This window comes from Otolemur garnettii, unplaced genomic scaffold (genome assembly GCF_000181295.1).
Source record: "Otolemur garnettii isolate 467f Iridium unplaced genomic scaffold, OtoGar3 scaffold00176, whole genome shotgun sequence".
In the NCBI taxonomy this organism is placed as follows: domain Eukaryota; kingdom Metazoa; phylum Chordata; class Mammalia; order Primates; family Galagidae; genus Otolemur; species Otolemur garnettii.
This window is the reverse complement of record NW_003852571.1, coordinates 2,251,390-2,261,812: the sequence shown is the minus strand read 5'-3', so window position 1 is coordinate 2,261,812 and position 10,423 is coordinate 2,251,390. Positions and strand designations below refer to the sequence as shown.

Sequence of the window (10,423 nt, the reverse complement as noted above, 5' to 3'; positions counted from 1 at the left end):
AAGCAATTCTCTTGCCTCAACCTCCCGAGTAGCTGGGACTACAGGCACCCGCCATAATGCCCAGCTAATTTTTGGTTGCAGTTTGGCTGGGACTGGGTTTGAACCCACCACCCTCGGTATGTGGGGCCTCACTGAGCCACAGGTGCTGCCTGATTTTTTTTTTTTTTTTAAAAGAGACAGAGCCTCAAGCTGTAGCCTTGGATAGAGTGCCATGGCATCACAGCTTATAGCAACCTCCAACTTCTGGGCTTAAGTGATTCTCTTGCCTCAGCCTCCTGAGTAGCTGGGACTATAGGCGCCCACCACAGTGCCGGGCTATTTTTTTTGTTGTTGCAGTTTGGCCGGGGCTAGGTTTGAACCTGCCTCCCTCAATATATGGGCCTGGTGCCCTACTCACTGAGCCATAGGCACCGCCCCCTGTATGATTATTATTGTTATTTATTTATTTTTTTAAGTGAGTCTCTCTCTGTCGCCCTTTGTAGAGTGCCGTAGCATCACAGGTCACAGCAACCTCCAGCTCTTGGGCTTAGGTGATTGCCTCAGCCTCCTACGTAGCTGGGACTACAGCACCTGCCACAACCCCGGCTATTTTTTTTGTTGTTGCAGTTTGGCCTGGGCTGGATTTGAACCCGCCACTCTGGGCATATGGGGCTGGCATCCTACTCACTGAGCTGCCAATTTTTTAATTTTATTTGAGACAGAGTCTCAATCTGTGGCCCTGGGCGGAGTGCCATGGTGTCATAGCTCACAGCAACCTCAAACTCTTAGGCTTAAGTGATTCTTTTGCCTCAGCCTCCCAAGAAGCCGGGACTACAGGGACCTGCCCCAACGCCTGGCTATTTTTTTGTTGCAGTTGTCATTGTTTTAGGTGGCCTGGGCTGGGTTTAAACCCGCCAGCCTCTGTGTATATGGTTCACGCCCTACCCACTGAGCTAAAGGTGCTCCCTATTTTTATTTTTGAGACAGAGTTTCACTTTGTCGCCCTTGTTAGAGTGCTGTGGCTCATTGTTCACAGCAACCTCCAACTCTTGGGCTCAAGTGATTCTTTTGCCTCAGCCTCCCAAGTAGGTGGGACTACAGGTGCCCACTACAACACCTGGTTATTTTTAGAGACCGGGTCTTGTTCTTGTTCAGGCTGGTCTTGAACCCGTGAGCTCAAGCAATCCACCCACCTTGGCCTCCCAGAGTGCTAGGATTATAGGTGTGAGCTACTGCTCCCAGCCATGTATAATTAGTTTTTATAATTGATAATTCCACACATGGTATAAAATCCAAAAGGAACAAAAGGCTATATGCAGTGAGGTCCTCTTTGTGTCCTGCGGCTCTCCTGAAGGTACTCCCGCGGCAGATTTTCATGTCTCATTCCAGATGTGCTCCTTTCCTACCACACCCTCATCCTCATTTCATGTGCTTATTGACCAATAGCTTGCATTACTGCTTTTTTTCTTTCTTTTTTTTTTTTAGAGATAGAATGTCACTTTGTCATCCTTGGTAGAGTGCTGTGGCATCACAGCTCACAGCAACCTCCAGCTTTTGGGCTTAGGCAATTCCCTTGCCTCAGCTTCCTGAGTAGCTGGGACTACACGCACTCACCACAACACCCGGCTATTTTTTTGTTGCAGTTTGGCCAGGACTGGGTTTGATTGAACCCTCCACTCTTGGTATATGGGGCCAGTGCCCTACTCACTGAGCCACAGGTGCCACCCTTTAGATTTGTTTTTGATTTTGGAATATTTGCATTGTGTACTTATGGTAGAGCATCCCCAATTCAAAAGTTCAAAATTTAGAATGCTGCAATGAGCAATTACCTTTGAATGTCACTTTTTGGTGCTCAAAAGGTTTTGGATTTTGGAGTATTTCAGATTTCAGACCTTTGTATTTGAGATGCTCAACCTGTATATCATGTGCAAGTTTTTCCTCCTGTTCTGTGGTTTATCTTTTATTTTTAGTGATCTGATTCTTACTCTGTCTCCTGTGCTAGAGTGCACTGGCATCATAGCTCACAGTGATCTCAAACTCCTGGGCTCTGTTGATCCTCCAGAGCTCAGTTGATCTTCCTGACTCAATTGATCCTCTTACCTCAGACTCCCGAGTAGCTGAGACTACAGGTGCCCACCATCACACCAAAAATAGAAAAATATTTTTCTATAGAGACAGGGTTTCACTCTTGCTCAGGCTGGTCTTGATCCTGAGCTCAAGTGATCTTCCCACCTTGGCCTCTCAGAGGGCTGTGATTACCGGTGTAAGTCACTGCACCTGGCCCTGTTTTTCCTTTTGTTTCCCTTGCTTTGTTGTCATATCTAAGAAACCATTGCCAAATCCACTGTCATGAAGACATTTCCCAGTGTTTTTTTTTTTTTTCCTTTGGCCAGGGCCAGGTTTGAACTGGCCACCTCCAGTATATGGGGTCTGCGCCCTACTCCTTGAGCCACAGGCACTGCCCTCCCAGTGTTTTTCTTCTAAGAGTTTTATAGTTGTAGGTCTTTGATCCATTTTCAACTAGTTTTTGTACGTGATATAAGGTAAATTCATGCTTTGCATGTAGATATCCAGTTTTTCCAACACTATTTATTGAAAAGACTGACCTTTCCCCATTGAATGGTCTTGATACCCTTGCTGAAAGTCAAGGAGTGGACCATATATAGAAGATTTGTTTCTGGGCTCTATTCTATTCCACTGGTCTAGGCATTTCTGATGTAGTTAGCACACTTTTTATTTTTTTGAGACAGAGTCTTGCTTTGTCACCCTGGGTAGAATGCTGTGGCATCATAGCTCACAGCAACCTCAAATCGCGCTTATGCGATTCTCTTGCCCCAGCCTCCCAAGTAGCTGGGACTGCAGGCACCTGCCATAACAACTGGCTATTTTTTTGTTGTAGTAGTTGTCGTTTGGCATAAACCCACTAGCTCCAGTGTATGTGGCCTGTGCCCTAGCTGCTGAGCTACAGGCGCTGTGCCTGCACACTGTTTTAGTTATAGTGGCTTTGTTGCTTGAATGGTATCCACACTGTTTAACAACTTAGAGAGGGAGGAGTTGGTCTAATTTCCTTTGTGCTTAGGGTCTTCCTAGGCTAACAACTACTTATGGACAGGAGACAAGGGAAATTTATATAATTAAAAGATTTTTTTGGCATTTAGTCGGAGGTATAACTGTTTGATATACTGTGGGTTGGGCTTAGGAGTGGTGACATAGAAAGGATTTTTTATCTAACTTCAAGGTATTTATTTGTATTTAGTTAAATTGACTGTCAATACATTTATTTGCTCAACATTTGAATTAATTCAGTAGTGTTAATAAAAATTTGCTAAGATACTATCTTTGAAGTTTACATGATATTATTCTTTTACTACTGAGATTTCTATTGACATTGAAACTCCTTAAGTGTTTTGATAAATACAGACAGTAAACTATTGATTTCTACTTTTTTTTTTTTTTGTAGTTTTTAGCTGGGTCTGGATTTGAACCCGCCACCTCCAGTATATGGGACCAGTGCCCTATTCCTTTGAGCCATAAGCGCCGCCCTGTTTTCTACAGTTTATTAGTGTTTTCAGTCAGATACTGTTTTATTTAGGTACTTGAAAAGAACTTTTATTTTTTTGAGACAGAGTCTCATTATGTCGCCCTTGGTAGAGTGCTATGGCGTCACAGCTCACAGCAACCTTAAACTCTTGGGCTTAAGTGATTCTCTTGCCTCTGCCTCCCAAGTAGCTAGGACTACAGGCACCTGCCACAACTCCCAGCTATTTTTTTTGTTGCAGTTGTTATTGTTTAGCTGGCCCAGGCCAGTTCAAACCCACCAGCCTGAGTGTATGTGGCCTACCCACTGAGCTGTGGGTGCTGTTCCAAAAATAACTTTTATTTTATTTATTTATGTGTGTGTGTGTGTGTATATATATATTATTTATTTATTTATTTATTTTTTGAGACAGAGTCTCACTTTGTCGCCCTCAGTAGAGTACGTGGTGTCACAGATCACAGCAACCTTTAACTCATGGGCTTAAGCGATTCTCTTGCCTCAGCCTCTCAAGTAGCTGGGACTATTGGTACCTGCCACAATGCCTATCTATTTTTTTTTTGTTGTAGTTGTCATTGTTTAGCTGGCCTGACCTGGGTTTGAACCCATAGCACCAGTGTATGTGGCTGGCACCCTAAACGCTGAGCTATGGGCGCTGAACCTGAAAAGAACTTTAAGTGTGATGTTGGAATTCTGTAATTATCACAGTGCCAGCTTCATACCACTTTTGATTTTTTGGTCTCCCTCTCTTTTTTTTCTTGAGACGGAGTCTCAAGCTGTCACCCTGGGTAGAGTGCTATGGTATCACAGCTCACAGTAACCTCTAACTCTTTGGGCTTAAGTGATTCTCTTGCCTCAGCCTCCCAAGTACCTGGGGCTATAGGCACCTGTCACAACGCCTGGTTTTTTGTTTTTTGTTTTTTTTTTTTTTTGGTTGTAGTTATCATCATTATTGTTTGGTGGTGGCGGGCCCAGGCTGGATTCGAACTCACCAGGTCCAGTGTATGTGGCTGGCGGCCCTAGCCGCTTGAGCTATAGGCACCAAACCGTTTGGTCTGTATTAAACACTTTTACTTAAAGAGGATGTGGTGGTCTAAGTAGGATTAACTGACATTTATGCTTGAGAAGAGAAATAGCATGCTTTCCTTTTACTCCTAAAGAACCTTAATTCAAGTTACTGCTTGTAGCGTTTTTGGCATAACAAAACTACCTATGTGAAAATTCTAACATTTTCTGAGTTTTTGTGACTAGTGTGCTTAAGAGAGCATACTTAAATATGTATAGTTAGGCTTTCTAAGGCAGACTTTCTTTTGCCTTAAAGAAAGTAATTAATTGTAGCTCACTGGTTTGTTAGTGATTGCTAACTAATATTTTGCTATGTGCTTTGTAGGAAACTGAGGCCGAGACAGATTTCAAATAACTTATTCTAGGTTATGTACATAGTAAATGACAGGGGAGTATCTGTATGATTCTGGAGCCTGTATTCTTTCTGTTCTGTCAGTGCCTTCTTTTTGTATATAATTTAAGTAAACTTTTTATTTTTCAGGTTAAAAGGACAACCCTAGTGGATAGTAGAACATCTGTTACTGATGTGAAATTTGCTCCAAAGCATATGGGTCTTATGTTAGCAACCTGTTCAGCAGATGGCATAGTAAGAATATATGAAGCGCCAGATGTTATGAATCTCAGCCAGTGGTCTCTGCAGCATGAGATCTCATGTAAGCTAAGCTGTAGTTGTATTTCTTGGAACCCTTCAAGGTAAGCTTATACACCAAACCTGTGCTAATAGGTAAAATGAACTAGTAATTTATTCATTTATTTATTTATTTTATTTTTTGAGACAGAGCCTCAAGCTGTCCCCCGGGTAGAGTGCTGGGGCATCACAGCTCACAGCAACATCCAACTCCTGGGCTCAAGCGAGTCTCCTGCCTCCACCTCCCAAGTAGCTGGGACCACAGGCGCCCACCACAACACCCGGCTATTTTTTGGTTGCAGCCGTCATCGTTGTTTGGCAGGTCCAGGCTGGATTCGAACCCGCCACCTTAGGTGTATGTGGCTGGCACCTTAGCTACTTGAGCCACAGGCACTGAGCCCATTTATTTATTTTTAAGAGACAAAATCTCACTTTGTCACCTTCGGTAGAGTGTTGTTGCATCACAGCTCACAGCAGCTTCCAGCTCTTGGGCTTAGGTGATTCTCTTGCCTCAGCCTCCTGGAGTAGCTGGGACTGCAGGCGCCTGCCACAATGCCTGGCTTTTTTTGTTGTTGTTGTTGCAGTTTGCCTGGGGTCAGGTTTGAACCTGCCACCCTTGTTATATGGAGCTGGCACCCTACTCACTGAGCCATAGGCACTGCCCTGAACTAGTCATTTTTTTTTTTTTTTGCTGGGGCTGGGTTTGAACCCACCACCTCTGGCATATGGGGTTGGTGCCCTACCCTTTTGAGCCACAGGCACCGCCCACTGAACTAGTAATTTTTAAGCCAAAAATTTGATGGTTTATTTTTTGAAAAATGCTTTCCTTAATCAGGTATCTTATGTAGAGTATAAATTATTTTTTTCTCATCCAGATATGTCTCTTATACCCATATTTCCACTCCACAGAAGAAGCCAACCTTTAAATATTTTGGTGTGAATCTTCTGGTCATTTTCTATGCATATACAAATAAATATTTAATGAATTCATAAATATATATTCAAATATACAAAGATGTTTACTAATGTAGGTAGATAGGATACAGGCATATATAAACCCATACATTTTTCTTTTCTTTTATTATTTTTTAAATTTCACATTAAGAGTATGTACAATTAGGTTACATCGTTTGTTAGGTAAAGTCCAACTTGTAGTTGAGCCCTTCATCCAGGAGGTGTGCCATGTACACCTACATTGTGTCCGTCAGGTGACAACTTATCAAACCCCCTCCCTTCTCCCTTCTACCCCCTTCTTCTTTTTTGTTATTTTTTGAGACAGAGTCTCACTTTATCACTTTCTATAGTGTGTGGCGTCACAGCTCATAGCAACCTCCAACTCGTGGGCTTAGGAGATTCTCTTGTCTTAGCCTCCTGAGTAGCTGGGACCACAGGCACCCACTGCAATGCCTGGCTATTTTGTTGTTGTTGTTGCAGTTTGGCTGGGGTGGGGTTTAAACCCGCCACCCTCAGTATATGAGGCCGGCACTCTACCCACTGAGCCACAGGCCCCACCCTCTACGCCCTTCTTGAATTTGTGTTTTTCTCACCTGTGGACTTGTAGTTGTTCATCTACTGGTTTCATATTAGAATTGAGTACATTGGATGCTTGCTTTTCCATTCGTATAATCCTTAGGAGGATATTCTCCAAATCTATTCCTGGTAAATACAAAAGATGTATAGTTTTCATCTTTCTTTAAGGGTAAATCGTATCCCATGGTATACATTTACCAAAGTTTATTAATCCATTTGTAAGTTGATGGGCACTTGGGTTGTTTCCACATCTTGTCGATTATAAATTTAGCTGCGATAAATAATATAGTACAAACATCCTTATGATAAGAGATTTTATTTTTTTCTGCTTAGTTGCCTAGTAACAGGATTTCAGGACCAAAAGGAAAGTCTACTTTTAGCTCTTTGAGGATTCTCTCTCTCTCTCTTTTTTTTTTTTTTAAGAGACAAGAGTGTCACTTTGTTGCCCTTGGTAGAGTACGGTGCTGTCACAGCTCACAGCAAACTCCAGCTCTTGGGGTTAGGCGATTCTCTTGCCTCAGCCTCCTATCTGGGACTACAGGCGCCTACCACAATGCTCAGCTATTTTTTTTGTTGCAGTTTGATTGAGGCTGGGTTTGAATGTGCCACCCTCAGTACGTGGAGCCAGCTCCCTACTCACTGAGCCACAGGTGCTACCTACCCCCCCCCCCTTTTTTTTTTTTTTTTGAGACAGTCTTACTTTGTTGCCTTCAGTAGCATGCTGTGGTGTCACAGCTCACAGTAACCTCAAACTCTTGGGCTTAAGCAATTCTCTTCCCTCAGCCTCCTCCGTAGCTAAGACTACAGGCGCCCGCCACAGCACCCGGCTCTTTTTTTGCAGTTTGGCTGGGGCAGAGTTCAAACCTGCCACCTTCAATATATGGGGCTGATGCCCTACCCATTAAGCCACAGGCGCTCCCGTGCATGTGGACATTTAATACAAGTAAATTTCTCTTTTAGGACTGCCCCACAGGTGTTTTGTTTTTTTTTTTGGAGACAGAGCCCCAAGGTCTCACCCTGGGTAGAGTGCCATGGCATGACAGCTCACAGCAACCACCAATTCCTGGGCTTATGTGATTGTTTTGCCTCAGCCTCCCAAGTAGCTGGGACTACAGGCACCTGCCACAATGCCTGGCTTTTTTTGGTTGTTACTGTCATTGTTTGGCAGGCCTGGGTTGGATTTGAAGCCGCCAGCTCTGGTGTGGCTGACACCTTAGCCACTTGAGCTACAGGTGCCAAGCCTGCCCCACAGATTTTGGTAGCTATGGCTCCATTGTCTTCTTTTATTATTTATTTATTTATTTAGAGACAGAGTCTCACTTTGTCTCCCTCAGTGGAGTTCTGTGGCGTCATAGCTCACAGCAACCTCAAACTTTTGGGCTCAGCCATTCTTTTGCCTCAGCCTCCCAAATAGCTGGGACTACAGGCATTCACCATGACGCCCTGCTACTTTTGGCAGTGGGGTCTTGCCGGAGCTCAGGCTGGTCTCAGACTCCTGCGCTTAGGCAATCTCCCTGTCTTGGCTTCTCAGAGTACTGTGATTATGGGTGTGAGCCACTAAGCCTGGCCTTAAATATTTTGTCTCTTGGCTATAAGTTGATTGTAAAAATTAAGTAGCAGCTGGATATGCAAATATAATTTATTTCATGAAGACTTTGTGGTTTATGCAGAATAAATGTGGTATTGCCTTCTGACAGATTCTTTGTCAAATGTTGTCTTTAGATGTTTTTCTGATTTGGGTCGTGTATTTTTTCCACGTGGGGTAGATGGCATACTCTGAATTCTAGCATAGCCGATAATATTTTAACTTTACCCCATTCATGGGTGGGGAACCTGTGGCCTTCTGATTTCAAGATTGTTCTTTTTTAAGGAGGTAAGAAAAGCTTCATCTTTCTTGTTGTACCTCTTTTTTTTTCTTTGAGATAGAGTATGTTACCCTTGGTAGAGTGCTATGGCTTCATAGCTCACAGCAACCTCAAACTCTTGGGCTTAAAGAGATTCTCTTGCCTCAGTCTCCCAAGTAGCTGGGACTACAGGTGTCTGCCATAGCCCCCGGCTATTTTTTTGTTGTAGTCGTTGTTGTTTAGCAGGCCCAGGCTGGGTTCAAATCCTCCAGCCCTGGTGTGTGTCATTGGTGCCCTAACCACTGAGCTCTGGGCCTGTTGCTCCCCTTTTAATGAAAGGATTCACTGTGTAAAGTTAGGATGTAGTCAATAGGCTGTACTTGAGGATCAGAGAGACCACAACTTCCTTTAAGGTCCAGGTGTCCCACTCTTGCTACAGTTTTATTCTCTGCTTTTTTAACTTGAGGTTTTGTTAATGGGGAAGACTGAAGTCATTCAGATCCTGGTCGTTTTGTAGGTCGGTTGTACTTTCTGGAAGTTCTAGATTTTGTCTTATTACTTTGAGCTCTGTTGCAAATGTATTCTGATTTTCAGTGTGTTATTTGATGTGTTTTATGATGGGTTCTGCTAGTGGAAATGAATTTTATTTACCAGTCTTTCTTTTATTGTTAGAGTGCTTTTTGTGTCTTATTTGAGCAATTTATCTACACCTGGAGGTTGTCAGGTGTATTGTGAAATATTTTTAGTTTTGCCTTTTAGATACAGGTTATTGAACCTCCTGGAATTGCTTGATATGTTTTGAGATAGAGGAATTCTAAGGTTTAACCAGGATATTTGTAGGTTTGAGGTTCACTTTGTGTCCTGCGGCTCTCCTGAAGGTACTCCCGCTGCAGATTTTCATGTCTCATTCCAGATGTGCTCCTTTCCTATCACACCCTCATCCCCATGTGCTTATTGGCTAATAGCTTGTATTCTATTGATACTGCTTTTTTCTTTCTTTTTTTTAGAGACAGAGTCTCACTTTGTCGCCCTCAGTAGAGTGCTGTGGCATTACAGCTCATAGCAACCTCCAACTCCTAGGCTTAGGCTCTTGCCTCAGCTTCCCAAGTAGCTGGGACTACAGGTGCCCACCACAACACCTGGCTATTTTTTGTTGCAGTTTGACTGGGGCCAGGTTTGAACCCTCTACTCTTGGTATATGGGGCTGGTGCCCTACAAGCCACGGGCACTGCTTTTTTTTTTTTTGAGATAGTCTTACTTGGTCACTCTGGTAGAGTGCCATGGGGTCTTAGCTCACAGCAACCTCAAACTGTTGGGCTCAAGTGATCCTCTTGCCTCAGCCTCCCAAGTAGCTGGGACTACAGGTGCCTGCCAGAATGCCTGCCTATTTTTTTAGAGATGGGTCTTGCTTTGGCTCTAGCTGGTCTTGAACCTGTGAGCTTAGGCGATCCACCCGCTTCAGCCTCCCAAGTGCTAGGATTATAGGCATAAGCCACTGCGCCCTGCCTTGGTATTTTTTTTTGAAAGGTTTTTTTTTTCTTACATTGGGGAAAATTTCAGATACACCAAAAGTGAGTAACAGAAATACAGTGGACAGACTGTCACATATCCATCACCCAGTTATAATAACCCAGAGCTACTCATATTTTTTCTATATATACTTCCCTCCTCCTCCTTCTTCTTCAAAAAAAAAGAAATCCCCCACATGTGGGATATTGTGAAAGAAATTCAGACATACACTATTAAGTTTTTATCTTTTTTGATTAATCCTGCTTAACACTCACTGGTCCTTTTCAAAATGAATATTCTTGTCTCAAATTAGGGTATTTTTTTTTTTTTTTT

General features: G+C 43.2%; 1 protein-coding gene across 1 annotated transcript in view; it reads left to right on the top strand.

Annotated features, from left to right (window-relative positions):
• The window catches only part of SEH1L (SEH1 like nucleoporin), a 34,543-nt gene that overhangs the window by 7,698 nt on the left and 16,422 nt on the right, over positions 1 to 10,423 (top strand). The window contains exon 4 of the mRNA XM_012811823.2: positions 5,061 to 5,272. Coding sequence (XP_012667277.1) covers positions 5,061 to 5,272 — 212 coding nt within the window. The remainder of the gene's footprint in view (positions 1 to 5,060; positions 5,273 to 10,423) is intronic.